This window comes from Myripristis murdjan, chromosome 5, assembly GCF_902150065.1.
Source record: "Myripristis murdjan chromosome 5, fMyrMur1.1, whole genome shotgun sequence".
NCBI classification, from domain to species: Eukaryota; Metazoa; Chordata; class Actinopteri; order Holocentriformes; family Holocentridae; genus Myripristis; species Myripristis murdjan.
Genome location: NC_043984.1, coordinates 38966895 through 38986615, shown reverse-complemented (window position 1 = coordinate 38986615; position 19721 = coordinate 38966895). Strand labels below are relative to the sequence as shown.

Sequence of the window (19721 nt, the reverse complement as noted above, 5' to 3'; positions counted from 1 at the left end):
GCAGGCCTCTCGGATCAGCTGGTCTGTCTGGACATCGTCTCCCACGTTCTCCTTCACGTTCTCCGCCGCCTTCTCAAAGAACTGAGGAGAACAGCCACGTCAGAACTTCAAACCTCCTCAGTTACCCACAATGCCCCTGTGTGACCCGCACCTTCTGGTACTTCCTGAACACGGCCATGATGTCATCGTTGAAGCTTGGCTGAAGAACCGCCCTCAACAGATCCATGGAGACCAGCGGGTCCGTGTAGCTGGAACACACACACACACACACACACACACACACACACACACACACACACACACACACACACACACACATTAACCCTGAGCACGTTCCCTCCATAACGTTGGGGAACAGGTGAGGAAGCCACATTGGGTTCTAGCAGGTTCTAACACTGACCTGACCGTCATGTGGGAACGTCGTCCACGCCTGTGGATCTGTCTGTGTTTGATCATCAGGTTCCATGGCTTCTGCACACACACACACACACACACACACACACACACAGACACAGACACACAGACACACACACACACACACACACACACACACACACACACACACATACACACACACACACAGGTCTGTGATCCAGCAGCAGCGTCACCTTTAAATATCTCACTTTAATCTTTATAAACACAGAGATCTTTTGAAAAACAGTTTTGTCAATTTTCAATCATTTTTTAATTTCTTTTTTTTTATTCTAATGTTCCGTCAGTTGTTTTTTTAAATCTCGTTTGTTTTGTTTTGAGAGACGTCGCGTCACTTTGTTCAGGTGGTACAGACTTAAAGTCACTGCAACGTCATGAAGCTTCATGAAGCTACATGCTGCTTTCTGCCAGCGCCAGGACACAGCGGGGGTCAGTAAAGGTCAGCGGGGGTCAGTGAGGGTCAGCGGGGGTCAGCGGGGGTCAGCGGGGGTCAGTGAGGGTCAGCGGGGGTCAGTGAGGGTCAGCGGGGGTCAGTAAAGGTCAGCGGGGGTCAGTGGGGGTCAGCGGGGGTCAGCGGGGGTCAGTAAAGGTCAGCGGGGATCAGTGAGGGTCAGCGGGGGTCAGTAAAGGTCAGCGGGGGTCAGTGGGGGTCAGCGGGGGTCAGTAGGGGTCAGTAAAGGTCAGCGGGGGTCAGTAGGGGTCAGTAAAGGTCAGCGGGGGTCAGTAAAGGTCAGTGGGGGTCAGTAGGGGTCAGTAAAGGTCAGCGGGGGTCAGTGGGGGTCAGCGGGGGTCAGTGAGGGTCAGCGGGGGTCAGTAAAGGTCAGCGGGGGTCAGCGGGGGTCAGCGGGGGTCAGGCTGTGGTGTCACGGCTTCATCTCAGAGCTGTAGATGGGACTTTGAGAAAGCGTGTTTGTCAGAGCGACGCCTCACACGGAGCTCAGCCACCTGAATGTTTACGTTACAGCTGCAGGTAATCCAGGTGATCCAGGTGATCCAGGTGATCCAGATAATCTCCACCGAGACTCAAAGCATTTTAAAAAGCAGCTGTAATCTGATGGCTCTGCGGTCGGTCACAGGTTCTATGTTCCGCTGGTTCCGTGTTCTCCGTTAGAACACAGAGCCATCAGAGCTCCGCATCAGGCTGATGATGTCATCACAGGATCACACCGGATGGTGTCATCATGTTGGTGATGTCATCGCAGATCAGCATGGCATGTCCAATCAGCCTCCAAAATAAAAGCCCAGCTAGCACGTTCTCATGAGAACAGGCGACAGGCTGTGAGCGGGAGCAAACGTCAGCAGGTATGAGGTCACCTGGACGCTGCACCTTCTGCTCTGACCAATCAGAGACAACGCAGCGTTTATTCTGTTTGTCACATATCAGCCTGGTCCTGGCAGAGGTGCATGCTGGGAGATGAGTAACTCCATCACCATGAGAGCTAAACTGACCCTGCGGTCCAAACCTCACACTACCAAACTATTTATTAGGGAAAAAAATAATTAGTATGTCCCAATACATACTAAAGTACATAGTTTGTAAGGGCAGCTGCAGTACATACTAAAGTAAAGTATAAGTATGAGGTTTGGAACGCAGGGCGCCTGTTGGTGTGTGGGTGGAAAATAAGCATCACAGCTCCCATCATGCACTGGGACACTGCTACCACTTCTATCATTTATCTTTTTCAGTTAATTAAATTAGATAATAATTAGATAATTAAATTAAATCAGCCGTTTATGAGCAGAACACATTCCCGTGGACTGTTTGTTTACGCTGTGAAAAGGTTTTGTTCTGCTCAAAAACACATCAATAAATAAATAAAGAAAACATGTTAGCATGCTAGCTAGCTGAGGCCGGGGCTCGGGGCTCTTACCGGGCTGAGGCCGGGCGGCTCCGGCCCGGCAGGCTCCGGCTCCGGCTCCGGGTCCCGGCGGCCCTCGCTGCGGTGAGCCCCCATGGCGGCCGAGCTGAGCGGGTCCAGTCCGGGCCGAGCCGAGCTAACTCCGCTAGCCAGGCTAACGGCTAACCAGGCTAACGGCAGAGAGCAGCGTCCGTGGAGCCGCGGATGTTGGCGGAGGATTCTCTTTATCTTTTTAATAAAGACAGAAGATTGGAAACTCCACCGAGAAAAATATCCAAATATTATTAAACCTATTAATCAAAACCAAACGGGCCTGATGGTTTAATTCCGCCGACCGGAAGTGGCGCTGCGGCGCATTTCCGTCTTCGAGGAGAGACGAGAAAAATACAGCGCATGCGCACAGCAGCGCTGGGCGGGGCCTCGATACATGATGTGAACGGTGACGGCCGCCATGTTGGGAAGGTCGTTCCACACGCAAACACGCACACGCACACACACACACACACACACACGCAGCTCATGTTGAACCATCCCAGTTTCTGCTCAGATGGAACTTTGATATTCATTTTCATTCATATCTTTATAAATATTCCTGTCATACAGAATGTTATGATCTAAATGATTAACCTCTTTTTATAGGAGGGAGAGGAAGGAGAGGAGGAAGAGGAGAGGAAGGAGAGGAGGAAGGAGGGAGAGGAAGGAGAGGAGGAAGAGGAGAGGAAGGAGAGGAGGAAGGAGGGAGAGGAAGAGGACAGCTGCTGCTCCTCTGAAGCGTCAGACAGACTGAGTGTTTGTGCTGTTGTCACCTGAGCGCTCGCTGCCTTCAGCGTGCACAGGTGTGTTACCTGAGCAGGTGGATCCACCTGACTGGCTGGCAGCCTGGCACTGGACAGTACAGAGAACTGACGCAGGACTTAGTGGACGTGGAAAAGCAAAGAGCTGGTGGTGGATTTCTGCAGACGAGCACGCTGCCCCCCCCCACCGCTGAACATCCAGGGAACGGGTAGTGAGACGGTGACATCTTCTAAATACCTGGGAGTTCACCTGAACAATAAACTGGACTGGACCCACAACACAACTGCACTTTCTAAGAAAGACCAGAGCAGACTGTACCTGCTCAGGAGGCTGACCTTTTGACCCCGTGGTGGCATCAGCCATGTTTTCTGGAGTGGTCTGCTGGGGGGGGGGGGGGGGGGGGGGGGGGGGGGCAGCATCTTGACGGAAAGACATGAATTTAACATTTAATCTGGAGAAAGATGCCCAGTAAAGTGTCCCGGGACAGTTCACTGGATTAGTTTAGAAAAAAAGGCAGTGAGAAAATTAACAAATTCAAAAAAACAAAAAACTGGAGCCTGAATTTAAAAAAACGATGAACCAAAACCACAAGAAAACCATATTTATATAAACTTATGATTTAAAAACACAAAAACAAGAAAAGGTCAGACCAGAGCACATTTCTTGTGTTTAAACTCTTCCTCAAGTTGCTGAGGCCCCCCGGGGCCCTCAGGGGCCCCTCCTGAGACCCTCAGGGGGCCCCAGACCCCACACTGCGCTCTACAATGCACACTTATTAATCCAATTTATTAGAAACACAAGGAGGTACATGGTTTGACATATTTTTACTGGGAGAGTGTAAGCTGCAGTATTTTGCAGGCAGGACAAAGAAGAGACAGTATTTACATTCTCCTGCCGCAGGAACACCGATAAAAACATGGCGGCACTTCCTGTCTGAGCAGCGCCGCCCCACGCCGCCTCACGCCGCCCTCACCCCGCCTCACCCCGCCCCACGCCGCCTCACCCCGCCTCACCCCGCCCCACGCCGCCTCATGCCGCCTCACCCCGCCTCACCCCGCCCCACGCCGCCTCACCCCGCCCCACGCCGCCTCACGCCGCCTCACCCCGCCTCACCCCGCCCCACGCCGCCTCACCCCGCCTCACCCCGCCCCACGCCGCCTCACCCCGCCCCACGCCGCCTCAGCGTGAGGAAACATGGCGAGAGCTTTCAGGCTGTGACCGCGACAAAAGCTGATTCTGGTTTTTGTTTTTTGCAGCTGGTAGCATCTTAGCTAGCGGGGGGGGTGGGGGGGTGGGGGGCAATATCGGGAACAAAACAAATAAATTTCCAGGATTAAATTTCCGAGGAAAAAATGTGTAAATTCTCTGAGATTTAAGACACAAATTGCTGAGAAAGAGCTGAACTCTGCAGCCAATCAGCTGAAGGGATGAGGCGGACTCATCCCTTCATCTGAGAGAATCTTCTGCTGTTTCTTTTTTTTATGACATTAAAATCTCAAAGAATATCAAGTTTTTTTTGGTAAATTTACAACTTTAAGGTAGAAATGCCCAGCTCCATGTTTACTGACTGACTTCAGTGAGGCGGCGCTCTGATGCTCTGAACGCAGGAGCGGCGGCGGCTCGGACAGGAAGACTCGACCTCAAACACATTCAGGAATACATACATCATCTGAGTCAACGAGGATCATGCAAAATAAAATCCAAATAATTCAAAACATAAAAAACAGATCATTTACCAAAAAAGAAAGAAAAAATGAAAGGACGATAAAGAATTATAAAAATAAAGTCAGGAGTATTCTGCTGGTTAGACTTCAGCATTACTGATGCATACACAGTTCTACTTTTACATACAAGATATATATATTCTTAATAACACTTTGGTTTAGTTTAAAACAAACTATATCAGAAGCTGTATAATACAGGAACAGATTTCATCTTTTAAAAAATTATGTTAAATTAACTCAAAGAAAAAGCATGGAGGAACAGTTAAACATACAATTAATTTTTGTGTTGTTTTCCATCGGAGCTCGATCCCAAAGCGAAGCAGGAAAGTAACATCAACAAACCTCAGAGCGTTTGACTGTACACTATCTACAGGAAGCTGCTGGTGGCAGAAACACACACACACACACACACACACACACACACACACACACCAGAGGCTACGCTACCAACCAATCAGGGCCAGACGGCCTTCAGAAGACGGCCAATAGGATGATGACCGTAGAAGACCGTGGCCACGCCCCCAACACTCACAGGAAGTCGTCTGAGTTGGGGGTCGACGACAAACAAAAACAAACTCAACTAAAATAATGACAAAACCACTACAAACACTGGAGCCATGTTGTGGGCGGAGCCTCTGGCCTAAACTCTAAAAAGGGCCTGCAGGGGGCAACATTCAGGCCTCTTTAATCTAAACAGACTGTAGCTTTAGCATGTTCTACTACAGAACATTAGCATGTTCTAGTACAGAACAGACTAGGCATTAGCAGGTTGTAGAAAGAACAGATTATTTTTTGCGTGCTGTAATAAACAGACTGGATTATTAGCGTGTTGTAGTCCAGAGCAGACTGGATTATTAGCGTGTTGTAGTCCAGAGCAGACTGGATTATTAGCGTGTTGTAGCGTTAGCATGTGCTAGCACAGAACAGATTATAGTGTTGTGTTGTACTACAGAACAGGCTTTAGCACGGGCGTGTTGTAATAAAGAGACTTAACTAGCGTTAGCACGGAGTAATCCAGGGCAGAGCAGAGGGTAGTATTAGCATGTTGTGGCGTTAATATGCTGCAGCGTTAGCATGGTGTAGCGTTAGCATGGGGCAGCGCTAGCATGCTGTAACACAGTAGACTGCAGTGTTAGCATGTTATAGCGTTAGCATGCTGTAGCATTGGCATGTTGTAGCACAGGGCAGACTGTAGCGTTAGCATGCTGCAGCGTTAGCATGTTGTAGCACAGGGCAGGCTGCAGTGTTAGCATGCTGTAGCATTAGCATGTTGTAGCACAGGGCAGACTGTAGCGTTAGCATGCTGTAGCGTTAACATGCTGTAGCATTAGCATGTTGTAGCACAGGGCAGACTGTAGCGTTAGCATGCCGCAGCGTTAGCATGCTGTAGCATTAGCATGTTGTAGCACAGGGCAGACTGTAGCGTTAGCATGCCGCAGCGTTAGCATGCCGCAGCGTTAGCATGCCGCAGCGTTAGCAGGTGAGGCTGATGACGGCCTTCTGCTCGTGTGAAGCTTCAGGTGATGTCAGGGGAGTGCGGCGCCCCCTGTGGAGCGGCTGTGACGTTACATTCGCTCTGCAGCTCCGCCCCTCCCCTGCCAGGCTCCTCCTACAATCCAACTGGAAACTATAGCTGCCTAATCAACCAATCACCACCCAGTCTCCACGTGGGGACCAATCAAACACGAGGAGGCCTCAAAGCGACGGACGTTGGCCTGAAGAGAGACGAGGCTGCACGTGATGAGGGTTACTGCTGCAGCTCTGCAGAACCAAAACGTTCTGCTGGGTTCTACCTACACTCGGTGGCTTAGTAATAAACACAAACCCTTGCTGGCTGCAAAGCCTCAACCAATCAGAGGAGCCGACAGCAGCGGGGACCAAGCGGCCGGCGGCAGACGGAACCGGAACGCAGGAACAGCAACAGAACAGGAGAACGGCAACAGAACGTGCTGGAAGCCGGTACAAAGCAGTAGACAGGAGAGAGGTTCTGGAGTGTGGAACACAGTGAAGGCTGGCTGCTCCGCCCCCTGCTGGCCGCTCAGGACGCCTGGCGGCAGCAGAACTGCATCATGGGAATCTGTTGACAGGCTGAAGTTGTGCTACTGGTGCTGGTAAGGGACAATCCAAACAAAACAAAAGGCCTAGTCCTGTTTCTACGGCTGCAGCGGAACAAAGGTTCTATGGAGGAACGGTTCTGTACAGGATGAAGCTCCGCCCCTCTACACAGCGGACATCTTGTCTTGTGGACTGCTGCTGCTGCTGCTGCTGCTGTTGTTGTTGTTGTTGTTGTTGTTGTCATGGCTACCAGGTGACTCCACACTCTGCGTCCGCTCGGTGGTTTTGGAGGCGGAGTCCCCCGGGGGGGCGGGGCCAGGCGAGCAGAGGGAGGAAGCGCGAGACGATGAGGTACGGTACGCCGCCAGCAGCTCGGCCAGGCGCTCCGGCGTCGGCGCCCACTTGGCGAAGCCCGCCTCGTTCTGCAGGAAGAGAACTGCAGTACCATGGACCGCCTTGTAGTACATCTCCTCCCTGCAGGTAGACGAGTACTACGTCAGCAAGCTGCTATGGCAACACACAGGGTATTATGGGATGGCAAACTGTCATGTCATGTACCACAGCTGATTACTGTGTTTGGTACAGTACAGTGCAGTACAGTACAGTACAGTACAGTACAGTACAGTGCAGTGCAGTACAGTACAGTACAGTACAGTACAGTGCAGTGCAGTACAGTACAGTACAGTACAGTACAGTGCAGTACAGTACAGTGTAGTACAGTACAGTACAGTACAGTGCAGTACAGTGCAGTACAGTACAGCGCAGTACAGTACAGCACAGTACAGTACAGCGCAGTGTAGTACAGTACAGTACAGTACAGTACAGTACAGTACAGTACAGTACAGTACAGTGTAGTACAGTGTGCAGTAGTACCTCTTGCACAGGTGCTGGCTGCCTGAGCGGTACTCGTGCTCGTAGGCCGGCACGCTCAGCTGGTGCCGCAGGAAACGACTTCCCTCCATCCGGCTGAGGGCGGGGGTCACGGGGTCACGCCACTCCGGAACAAACACCATGAACGACAGCGGCTCATTGGACCGTTCCAGAAGATCCTGGCACATGAGCACACACACACACACACACACACACACACACACACACACACACACACACACACACACACACACACACACACACACACACACACACACACACACACAGAGCACATGTCAACATGGAGGCCAGGCCAGGTGATGGAGGTCTCGCTCAGCTCAGACTCGCCGCTCACCTCGAAGTGCGTCACCATGGCGTCCATCAGCTCTTCACAGAACGGAGGGTTGGCCTCGAACGAGCCGCTGACGGGACAGAAACTCAGGAACGGACTAACCACACACACACACACACACACACACACACACACACACACAGGGTTATTACTGCACGTGTGTGATGAGCAGCTCCAAGTGAAGCTGAGCTCTCAGACACCAACACACTGAGGCGTCCCAATACACACTGACAGGAATGTACTAGTGTGTACTAGTGTGTACTAGTGTGTACTTGTGTGTACTTGTGTGTACTTGTACACCCTTGCAGACTCACCCTCTGGATCCGAAGAAGCCGTCGATGTCGGGGAAGGCGGAGCAAAACTGTTTGAAGTAGCAGTTGAGCGGCGAGGCGAAACACTCGAAGGAAACGCCAAACTGCCGGTGCAGCGCCTCGAACACGGACACAGGCAGCGCCCCCTGCAGGCCCGTCCCCTCATTCACACCACTGCCAAACATCACCTGCACACACATCAACCCACCAGTTAACCAATCAGAGAGCGGCAGCTTACCTGGTACCCAGTTAACCAATCAGAGAGCGGCAGCTTACCTGGTATCTCTTCAGGAGGCACCAGACTCTGGACAGGAACTTCTCAAAGCGAGGATCATCTATACAGCTGTACCGATACAACAGCTCCTGTACAGACAGACAGGCAGGCAGACAGACAGGTAGAGACAGACAGGCAGAGACAGACAGGTAGAGACAGACAGACAGGCAGAGACAGACAGACAGGCAGAGACAGACAGACAGGTAGAGACAGACAGACAGGTAGAGAGAGACAGGCAGGCAGGCAGGCAAACAGGTAGAGACAGGCAGGTAGAGACAGACAGACAGGTAGAGACAGACAGGCAGGCAGAAAGGTAGAGACAGACAGACATGCAGACAGACAGGTAGAGACAGACAGACATGCAGACAGACAGGTAGAAACAGACAGACATGCAGACAGACAGGTAGAGACAGACAGGCAGGCAGACAGGCAGGCAGGCAGGCAAACAGGTAGAGACAGGCAGGTAGAGACAGACAGACAGGTAGAGACAGACAGGCAGGCAGAAAGGTAGAGACAGACAGACATGCAGACAGACAGGTAGAGACAGACAGACATGCAGACAGACAGGTAGAGACAGACAGACAGGCAGGTAGACAGACAGAGACAGACAGACAGGCAGGCAGACAGACAAGTAGAGACAGACAGACAGGCAGACAGACAGGTAGAGACAGACAGACATGCAGACAGACAGGTAGAGACAGACAGGCAGACAGGTAGAGACAGACAGGCAGGTAGAGACAGACAGGCAGGCAGACAGGTAGAGACAGACAGACAGACAGACAGACAGACAGGCAGGCAGACAGACAAGTAGAGACAGACAGACAGGCAGACAGACAGGTAGAGACAGACAGAGACAGACAGGTAAAGACAGACAGACAGGTAGAGAGAGACAGACAGGTAGAGAGAGACAGGCAGGCAGAAAGGTAGAGACAGACAGACATGCAGACAGGTAGAGACAGACAGGTAGAGACAGACAGGCAGGCAGAAAGGTAGAGACAGACAGACATGCAGACAGACAGACAGACAGGTAGAGACAGACAGACAGACAGGTAGAGACAGACAGGCAGGCAGACAGGTAGAGACAGACAGACAGAGACAGACAGGTAGAAAGAGACAGGCAGGCAGGCAGATTAGAAGCTGGGAGACAGACAGGTTCCTGCTGACAGCTTGGTGCTGCCCCCTGCTGGTAGAGAGCAGACAGTGCATCTCTGCACATCCCATAATAGCAGAGGACTGAAGGAGTCACTGTTGTTGTTATTGTTGTGTTGTCCCTGTTGCTATGGCGACAAAGCCATACTCAAAGCCTGGCTCCAATCAGCAGATCACCTGAGTCAGCAGGTGACTGGAGCCAATATTCAGCCTTTATCAATAACTGATATTCTGATGTGGACTGAGAGGCTGACGCTGCGTTCACAGGCCTGATCTGACGTGGAAATAACAGTTTCAGTGTTACTCAGATTTCTTGTTTTGTTTTCTTTTTCTTCAAAATGTTTTATTTTTTATGTCGTATTTGTTTTTTCCTCTAATTTTCTTGTGTACATTTTTTTTTTTTGCATTTTTAAACTAATTTATTCAAGTTAATTAAACATCCCACATTTGTTAATTCAAGGTTGGTGTCAGTGTTTTGAAAGCTAAATTTTGACAAATTTAGGATATTGCTGAGTATTGCTGAGTATTGATGAGTATTGCTGGGGACTGACCAGCTTGCTGAAGTGACCTCTGTTGACCTTCACCATCTCCCCTCTGAACCTCAGACACGCCACGTCGTTCTCAAAGTGCAGCTCCACGCGCGGCTGGGCGGGCGACGGCAGCGCCAGGCGCACCGGGTAACAGTACACCAACCTCTGCTGCTCCGGGGACACGGCGGGCTCTGCACACACACACACACACACACACACGCGCACGCGCACGCGCACGCGCACGCACGCACGCACGCACACACACACGCACACACACGCACACACGCACACACACACAGTGTATGAGGCCATAGCTGAGCACAGTGTATCCACAGAGCTGCTCCCTGCTCAGGGAACGTCGGCGAAGGGAACTTCACTTCATGAATTTCCTCCAGTCGGAACACCCTGCAGCGTCACAGCTGTTTCCGGCCGAGTTTCCAAAACACACCCCGGTGAAACGTCTTGTGAAATGTTATTTCATTCATTCACATCACCGCTGTCATTTGCCAGATGTGCGGTGTCATTCCTGAATCACCGTCACGTCTCGTGCACCCCGTTGTTGTCAGCGTGATCAGCTGAGCTTAACAAGCTAACACTTAGAAATGTGATTTCATTGCAAGATGTACATTCCTGAAGAGATTCATGTCACATCATTTACAGATTGTGTGTCAGATTATATGTTGATCACTGACAGATTATTTTAAAATCCTTAATAATGACGGTGGTGAGCGAAATAACCCGGTTGTTGTTGCCATAAACAACGAGAGTTAACCGTTGGTTCGACTCGCCGGCGCGCAATGACTGATGGGTAATATCCGTTGGCGAACTGGGCGAAGTGAGGAACCGTCGTTCACTTGTTCCTCAAACTGCTCCCTGTGGTTTGGAGTCACTGAACATGGCGGCACACCCACAGGGAGCTACAGGGCGACCTGAACACACCCACCACTCTGCAACAGGCTGTTTCCTGTTTCATCTGAAATACTCAGTGATGTCATCAGATGATGTCATCAGATGATGTCATCAGATGATGTCATTAGCAGGTCATGAACATCCGGTCTGCTTCAAAGGTGTTTATAGCAGACTCAGTGTATGTGTGTGTGTGTGTGTGTGTGTGTGTACCTGCGGGCCGCTCCTGCAGCAGGCTCAGGTGGGCGTGGCGGAGCCGGCGGCTGTACTCAGCTGAGATGTGGTAAATCTTGGAGCAAATTCCCTCCACAGAGTCTTTGGCCACGGCCGCGACATGAGGACCACACTGCTGCCGCAGGTGCTCCAGACGGTCCTGCACACACACACACACACACACACACACACACACACACACACACACACACACACACACACACACACACACCAAGTTCTAGTGGCTGAAGAAACTTGCTTGGGGGTCAGAGGTCAGAGGTCAGGGGTCGGGGGTCAGGGGTCAGGCGTCAGAGGTCAGGGGTCGGGGGTCAGGGGTCAGAGGTCAGGGGTCGGGGGTGGTACCATGTAGTCCTCCTTGCTGGCGGAGTGATCTCGGCGCAGCCAGCTCATCGTGTCCTCGGCGTTCCACTTGACCACCTTCCTGCTCTCTGGACTGGCATTCCTGTTGGTCAGAGGTCAAAGGTCACTCCAGGTGAGTCATCCACTGGCTGCTGAATTCAGCAGAATAATCCTGAGGCAAGCCATGTGATTGGCTGTTGCTGCGGCTGTGTTCAACCAATAGGATTCCTACCTGGAATCGATCATCTTCTTGGCAGCTTCAGCGTATTTAAACAGCAGCTTCCTGGCTTCCTCCTTATACTTAATGCGAGACAACCTGCGCACACACACACACACACACACACACACACACACACACACACACACACACACACACACACACACACACACACACAGTGCTGAATCTTCTCTATAAACAAATATACAGGCCAGTTTCCTACAGAAGTTAAATTATGAGGTTTTATTTTCAGGTGAGAGCAGGCAGAGCTGTAGAATGTGACCTCTAGTGACCTCTGGTGACCTCTGGTGACCTCTAGGAGAATCACAGCCTCTTCAGTTTTTACAGACACAAACAGAGCGAGGCCGTTCAGAGGAGCTCTGCTTCTGACACATTTACACAGCAGAAACACACCTGAGCATTACAGCAGAAACACACCTGAGCATTACAGCAGAAACACACCTGAGCATGGGAATGGGTTCACACACACTAAATAAATAAACACAGTGTTTATTGCAGATTTATAACTAGAATAAGAGACAGACAGACAGGAGGACACCTTCTCAGACAGACAGGCAGACAGACAGACAGACAGACAGACAGGCAGGCAGGCAGACAGGCAGGCAGGCAGGCAGGCAGGCAGGCAGGCAGGCAGGCAGGCAGGCAGACAGACAGACAGACAGACAGACAGACAGACAGGCAGGCAGGCAGGCAGGCAGACAGGCAGGCAGACAGACAGGCAGACAGACAGACAGGCAGACAGACAGACAGCTACCTGATGGGAATGTCGTTCATAACTTCTCTGAACATGGACGGGGAGATGACAGGGTCACAGTCGCTAGGCAACAGGGGGTCATGACCCTTGTCGATCACTTTCCTCTCCAACAGCCAACGGTTAAAAGACTCCCTGGGCGGGTCTATACCTGAGCCACAGACAGGCAGACAGACAGGCACACAGACAGGTTAAACCCAGCTGTTAACCTGATCGCTTGATCGAATTCTATGAGGAGACCAGCAGTTCAGCCTTAACATGTTTCAGGTGCAGTGACAGGTGTGGTTCAGTGACAGGTGTGGTTCAGGGACAGGTGTGATTCAGGGACAGGTGTGGTTCAGGGACAGGTGTGGTGTGGTGTGGTTCAGGGACAGGTGTGGTTCAGTGACAGGTGTGGTTCAGGGACAGGTGTGGTTCAGGGACAGGTGTGGTTCAGTGACAGGTGTGGTGTGGTGTGGTTCAGTGACAGGTGTGGTTCAGTGACAGGTGTGGTGTGGTTCAGTGACAGGTGTGGTTCAGTGACAGGTGTGGTGTGGTTCAGTGACAGGTGTGGTGTGGTTCAGTGACAGGTGTGGTTCAGTGACAGGTGTGGTGTGGTTCAGTGACAGGTGTGGTTCAGTGACAGGTGTGGTGTGGTGTGGTTCAGTGACAGGTGTTGAGTGGCTGACACACCTGCGGCTGTGGGCACGTACCTTCTCTCTGGTAGCACAGCTCGTGGTAGTGCTGCCGTAGTTTGGTGACCAGCTGAGCTCTCTGCAGCTCGATCTCTGGGTGTGGGGGCAGGTGGTTGGCGGGGGGGCGCTCTCGGATCACAGCGTTGGTCTGGATGTCCAGATCCCAGTAGATACTGAACACAACAGCTCTGTCAGAACAGGTGTGCCTCACCTCAGGTCCCAGGTAGCTTCTACTGTTTAGCTCCATCACACTGACAGCTGTTAGCTTAGCAGATGCTAACCGGAAAGGCTAACGTAACACTGGCACCTGTCTTGGTACTTACACAGCCGGTCTGTACGGCGCGGGGGTGGGGCTGGGAGTGGTGGGCGTTGTGGATTGGCTCTGTTTTTCCTCGGGGGCGGAGCTCCAGGGTTTGACCCCCGGAGTGCTGGGAGAGATGGGAGTAGTGGGCTCAACCTGGAGCACAAACACACCCCCCGTGTTACATCCCTGTTTCCCAAAAGGCCTCCGCTCTGCCATCCAGGTAACATCCAGCCAGTTTGTTTACACACCAGCAAAACACACGTGATGGGTTAGGGTTAAGGTTAGTCACTCTGGGTCAGTCGCTCTGGGTCAGTCGCTCTGGGTTAGTCGCTCTGGGTCAGTCACTCTGGGTTAGTGTTAGTCGCTCTGGGTTAGTCGCTCTGGGTTAGGATTAGTCGCTCTGAGTTAGTCGCTCTGGGTTAGTCGCTCTGGGTTAGTCGCTCTGGGTTAGTTGCTCTGGGTTAGTCGCTCTGGGTTAGGGTTAGTCGCTCTGGGTCAGTCCCTCTGGGTTAGGGTTAGTCGCTCTGGGTTAGTCCCTCTGGGTTAGTTGCTCTGGGTTAGTCACTCTGGGTTAGTCGCTCTGGGTCAGTCCCTCTGGGTTAGGATTAGTCGCTCTGGGTTAGGGTTAGTCGCTCTGAGTTAGTCGCTCTGGGTTAGGGTTAGTCGCTCTGGGTTAGTCACTGTGGGTTAGTCACTCTGGGTTAGTCACTCTGGGTCAGTTGCTCTGGGTTAGTCGCTCTGGGTTAGAATTAGTCGCTCTGGGTTAGTCGCTCTGGGTTAGGGTTAGTCGCTCTGGGTCAGTCGCTCTGGGTTAGGGTTAGTCGCTCTGAGTTAGTCGCTCTGGGTTAGGGTTAGTCGCTCTGGGTTAGTCGCTCTGGGTTAGAGTCAGTTGCTCTGGGTTAGTCGCTCTGGGTTAGTCGCTCTGGGTTAGGGTTAGTCGCTCTGGGTCAGTCACTCTGGGTTAGTCACTCTGGGTTAGTCGCTCTGGGTCAGTTGCTCTGGGTTAGTCGCTCTGGGTTAGAATTAGTCGCTCAGGGTTAGTCGCTCTGGGTTAGTCAGTCTGAGTTAGTCGCTCTGGGTTAGGGTCAGTCGCTCTGGGTTAGTCGCTCTGGGTTAGGGTTAGTCGCTCTGGGTTAGTCACTCTGGGTTAGGGTTAGTCGCTCTGGGTCAGGGTTAGTCGCTCTGGGTTAGTCGCTCTGGGTTAGGGTTAGTCGCTCTGGGTTAGGGTTAAGGCTGAATTATGCTTCAGCGTTGGAAGAGCGTACGGGGGTTGTGCGAAGCACGCATTTCCTACGCAGCGCGTGTGTGTCCAACATACCTCTGCAAACACACAGAGCAATTCTCCTCCCACCAATGTAGACCCTGTGACGTATGGTCGCTGCTCTTCTGTGGCGAGTGGACGAGTCGTATAGGTGCGGGCACTCTCCAAAGTTTTCAAACACAACCGACGAGTCGAGACACAACAGTTTAAAAAAAAAAAAAAAAAAAAAAAAAAAAAAAAACGGCGCTGACGGCACAACAACAGGATGTGATGCCGGTTGCAACGAAATGCCGGAAATAGTGTACTTCGGCGGACCAATCACAGCTCTTGTGGGGCTGCGGAGGGTCCGCGTAGTTACAATTTTTGGGAGGCGCGCGGCAAGGCTCTGCAGCGGTCGCACAACCCCCGTAAGCTCCGCACAACCTCCGTACGCTCTTCCTACGCGGAAGCATAATTCAGCCTTTAGTCGCTCTGGGTTAGTCACTCTGGGTTAGGGTTAGTCGCTCTGGGTTAGTCGCTCTGGGTCAGGGTTAGTCGCTCTGGGTTAGTCGCTCTGGGTTAGGGTTAGTCGCTCTGGGTTGGTCGCTCTGGTCTAGGGTCAGTCGCTCTGGGTTAGTTGCTCTGGGTTAGTCGCTTTGGGTTAGTCACTCAGGGTCAGGGTCAGTCGCTCTGGGTCAGTCGCTCTGGGTCAGTCGCTCTGGGTCAGGGTCAGTCGCTCTGGGTTAGGGTTAGTCGCTCTGGGTTAGTCGCTCTGGGTTAGGATTAGTCACTCTGGGTCAGTCACTCTGGGTTAGGGTTAGTCACTCTGGGTTAGTCGCTCTGGGTTAGTCGCTCTGGGTCAGGGTCAGTCGCTCTGGGTCAGTCGCTCTGAGTCAGTTGCTCTGGGTCAGTCACTCTGGGTCAGTCACTCTGGGTTAGGGTTAGTCACTCTGGGTTAGTCGCTCTGGGTTAGGGTTAGTCGCTCTGGGTTAGTCGCTCTGGGTTAGGGTTAGTCGCTCTGGGTTAGTCGCTCTGGGTCAGGGTTAGTCGCTCTGGGTTAGTCGCTCAGGGTTAGTCGCTCTGGGTTAGTCGCTCTGGGTTAGTCGCTCAGGGTTAGTCGCTCAGGGTTAGTCGCTCAGGGTTAGTCGCTCAGGGTTAGGGTTAGTCGCTCTGGGTTAGGGTTAGTCGCTCTGGGTTAGTTGCTCTGGGTTAGTCGCTCAGGGTTAGGGTTAGTCGCTCTGGGTTAGTCGCTCTGGGTCAGGGTTAGTCGCTCTGGGTCAGGGTTAGTTGCTCTGGGTCAGGGTTAGTCGCTCTGGGTTAGGGTTAGTCGCTCTGGGTCAGGGTTAGTTGCTCTGGGTCAGGGTTAGTCGCTCTGGGTTAGGGTTAGTCGCTCTGGGTCAGGGTTAGTCGCTCTGGGTTAGTCGCTCTGGGTCAGGGTTAGTCGCTCTGGGTTAGTCGCTCTGGGTCAGGGTTAGTCGCTCTGGGTTAGGGTTAGTCGCTCTGGGTCAGGGTTAGTCGCTCTGGGTTAGTCGCTCTGGGTCAGGGTTAGTCGCTCTGGGTTAATCACTCTGGGTTAGGGTTAGTCACTGAGTCGTCAGTTCGTGTTTTACCTTGGATCGTTTGAAGCTGTTAGGCCCCGCCCCCTGCTCCTCAGAGACACGCCTCTTCCTCTGACCATTACCCAGGTTGTTGTCGCCGCCCTCTGCTGGCGCCGCATTCAAACCCAGAGGGTCAGACTGCAAACAGACAGGAGGACATGACAGTCATCACAACAACAACAACAACAGTGATAACAAACAACAGTAATGACAGCAGCAGCGGATTGGTCAGACTCACGATGACATCATGCTGTCCCAGCACCGGCACCTCCCACAGACTCTGATTGGTGAATCGGTTGAAGTAATACGGACGATTCTCTCTCTTCGACCAACACTTAGACCAGCCGGCCTGCACCAGCTCATCTGCAGACAGACAGGTCACAGACAGACAGGTCAGAGACAGACCAACAGGTCACAGACAGACAGGTCAGAGACAGACCAACAGGTCACAGACAGACAGGTCAGAGACAGCCAGGTCAGAGACAGCCAGGTCACAGACAGACAGACAGGTCAGAGAGAGACCAACAGGTGAGAGACAGACAGGTTAGAGACAGACAGACAGGTCACAGACAGACAGACAGGTCAGAGACAGACTGACAGGTAAGAGACAGACAAGTGAGACAGGCAGGTCAGAGACAGGGCGACAGGTGAGAGACAAACAGGTGAGACACACAGGTCAGAGATAGGGTGACAGGTGAGAGACAGACAGGTGAGACACACAGGTCAGAGACACAGACAGGTGATAGACAGACAAGTGAGAAAGACAGGTCAGAGACAGGACGACAGGTGAGACACACAGGTCAGAGACAGACCGACAGGTCAGAGACACAAAGGTGATAAACAGACAGGTGAGAGAGACAGGTGAGAGACAGACAGATAGGTGGGAGAGACAGTCAGGTGAGAGATAGGCAGGTGATAAACAGACAGGTGATAAACAGACAGGGTAGAGACAGACAGGTGAGAGACAGACAGGTAGGGGTTCACCTGGCAACTCCTGTGGTTTGGAGGTGGAAGGAGAAAGGGGCGGGCCCTGTGAGGAGGCGGAGCCAGAGGGAGACAGCGTCATGGCCGCCTCCCCCTTCACTGATCCTTGGCTGTCATTGGACATGCTGGCTGCTCGTCAGAATGACATCCACCTGCCACACAGGAACAGGAAGTGACATCACAGCAGAGTTAACCTCCTGGTCATGTGACTGGGCGGTGTGTCTCTGAGCGTGCTCAGTGCAGACCAGAACACACAACCTGCCCTGCGTTCCAGTACTCATACTAACACACTACTTAAGGCCCGTTTCCACCGCAGGAGCTTCGGGGTCATTTTACGGGGCCGTGGACGTTGTCGCGTCTCCACCGCCGGAACCTCCCCGAGGAGAGAGTTCCTGAACTTTTACAGGGGCTAAAGCACGGCCCTGCCTCGGGGCAGGGACTCTGAGCGGCCCCGAAAACAGAAACAGAAAGCAGGCGTCCCGAGCAACATGGCCAACACTACCAAGCTAATGCTAACCTGCTAGCTAACGCTAACAACACTTTTTAGCTGGCATTTTAGGGGCGCTAACGTTAGCTTTAGCAGACATTAGCTAACGCTAACAACAGGCTTTTTTAACAACACACATTTTGATGCCCCGGTCACGGTCGCTCAGCCGCCCGGTGACTTTACAGGAGCCTTCCTCCTGCTCGGCCTCTCAGTGGAGACACGGCAGGTGAGAGGGCCGAGCCAGAGGACGCTCCTGTAGCTCCTGACCCCCAAACACTACCAGGAACCTTCTGGTGGAAACAGGCCTTTAGTATGCAAGAAAAAGAACGAGTATGTCCCAATACATAGTATGTCAGATGCAGTGTGCCATACTAAAAGTAAAAAGTAAAAGTATGAGATGTGGAGCGCAGCCCTACTCAGGGTTTAGATCAGTGTCACACAGCTGCTGCAAGGCATTCTGGGAAACTGAGGAAACCCTGCCTGCAGTGAGAAGCAAACTGAAACTGTTCAGAAAGAAAACTACAAAACTTCACCAGATCCTTTAACACTGGATAAATAAAGGTTTAATAATAAATATAAAGCAATAAGCATTATAGATTAGCGATATAAGTGTGTGTGTTAGAGAGAGAGAGAGAGAGAGAGAGAGAGAGAGAGAGAGAGAGAGACTGAATGTGAAACTGGTCACAAACAAACAGGCTGAGCTGGTTTTGGCAGGTTTTTGTTGACAAATGGAGTTGGTGCATCATGGGGACTAGTTTTCTGTTCAGAACGCAGATCCATCCGCCGAGCAGACGGTGTGTTTAAATGAGAGCTGCCTGCTGCCCATGAGCCAGGCAGCCAACACACACAGCACTGATAATAAATATGACGTGTGGTGTGAGGAACAGACGTGTGTAAACACATGCATGTCGGGCGGCGGGCTGCTGGCTCCGCGGCGGAAGCAGCTCCGGGCTCTGCGAGAGGAGAGTCGCCGCTGCTGCAGGAATTAATTTTAAAGTGTTTTTGTATCGCGGACGCAGAAACGAGCGCCATGGTGACACGCATGCGCCTAGCGGCCTTCCGAAACAAACACGGAGGAGGAGGAAGAGGGGGAGGAGGAGGAGGAGGTGGAGGAGCGGAGCTGCATAACAAAGACGAGCCGCTGCTGCACCGCCCGACCCGGCCGGAGCCTCGGAGCCGCCGGGCGGAGCGGGGGACCGGGCCGGGCCGGAGTCAGCCCGCTGCCAGCCCGCGGCCGCGGAGACGAGCCGCCGCCATTTTGAGCAGCTCGCGCACCGAGCAGCCGCTCTCCCGCCAGAGCGAGCGCCGCTTTTAGGCGCCACTTCTGCTCAGACAAGATGGCGGACACGCCCCTGCCACAGCGCCGCGCGTCCCGAACACAACACCGCCTGTGGGAGCCGAGCCCGCCGCCCTGCGCGCCCCGCGGCCCCGACAACCGCAGCACGGAGCCTTCCGCCGCACGGCGGTGCGCTCTGCGGGGCTGCGCGGGGCCGCGCTGCCTTACCTGGGCTGGATTCTGTGCGGAGAGCCGCGGGCTCCGTGTGTCTCTGTCCGGTCCTCCGCTCCGCTCCCTCCCCGCCTGCTCAGACATCTTTACAGGGACCCGCGAGCCAAA

At 52.8% G+C, this 19721-nt stretch overlaps 3 protein-coding genes across 3 annotated transcripts in view; all 3 read right to left on the bottom strand.

Annotated features, from left to right (window-relative positions):
- LOC115358896 (deoxynucleotidyltransferase terminal-interacting protein 1) overlaps positions 1-2663 on the bottom strand; it is a 9732-nt gene extending 7069 nt beyond the window's left edge. The window contains exons 1-4 of the mRNA XM_030051019.1: positions 2304-2663; positions 401-471; positions 152-248; positions 1-81 (exon numbers count right to left, since the gene is read on the bottom strand). The exon at positions 1-81 is cut by the window's left edge and continues 18 nt beyond it. Of these exons, the coding sequence (XP_029906879.1) occupies positions 1-81; positions 152-248; positions 401-471; positions 2304-2387 (333 nt within the window). The 5' untranslated portion in view covers positions 2388-2663. The remainder of the gene's footprint in view (positions 82-151; positions 249-400; positions 472-2303) is intronic.
- LOC115358903 (ubiquitin-conjugating enzyme E2C) overlaps positions 1-8027 on the bottom strand; it is a 27551-nt gene extending 19524 nt beyond the window's left edge. The window contains exon 1 of the mRNA XM_030051033.1: positions 8022-8027. The gene's annotated coding sequence lies outside the window, so the exon portion shown is untranslated. The remainder of the gene's footprint in view (positions 1-8021) is intronic.
- pcif1 (phosphorylated CTD interacting factor 1) lies at positions 4333-19721 on the bottom strand. Its single transcript, XM_030051012.1, has 16 exons — positions 19611-19721; positions 17620-17771; positions 16874-16998; positions 16648-16773; positions 13817-13950; positions 13512-13666; positions 12823-12970; positions 12063-12146; positions 11834-11933; positions 11471-11630; positions 10373-10542; positions 8675-8761; positions 8402-8586; positions 8091-8184; positions 7739-7914; positions 4333-7339 (listed from the first exon to the last, which is right to left on the bottom strand). The coding sequence occupies exons 2-16, from the start codon at positions 17741-17743 to the stop codon at positions 7030-7032; spliced, it is 2178 nt and encodes a 725-aa protein (XP_029906872.1). The 5' UTR covers positions 17744-17771; positions 19611-19721; the 3' UTR covers positions 4333-7029.

What these genes read in the sequence shown, in the direction of transcription:
- pcif1 (XM_030051012.1), bottom strand. Translation starts at nt 17,743, where the DNA reads ATGTCCAATGACAGCCAAGGATCAGTGAAGGGGGAGGCGGCCATGACG. An exon ending in GCCTCCTGAAGAGATACCAG is followed by an intron (nt 8,587 to 8,674) that starts GTAAGCTGCCGC and finishes ATGTGTGTGCAG; the next exon opens with GTGATGTTTGGCAGTGGTGT. An exon ending in AGCCAGCACCTGTGCAAGAG is followed by an intron (nt 7,340 to 7,738) that starts GTACTACTGCAC and finishes GTCTACCTGCAG; the next exon opens with GGAGGAGATGTACTACAAGG.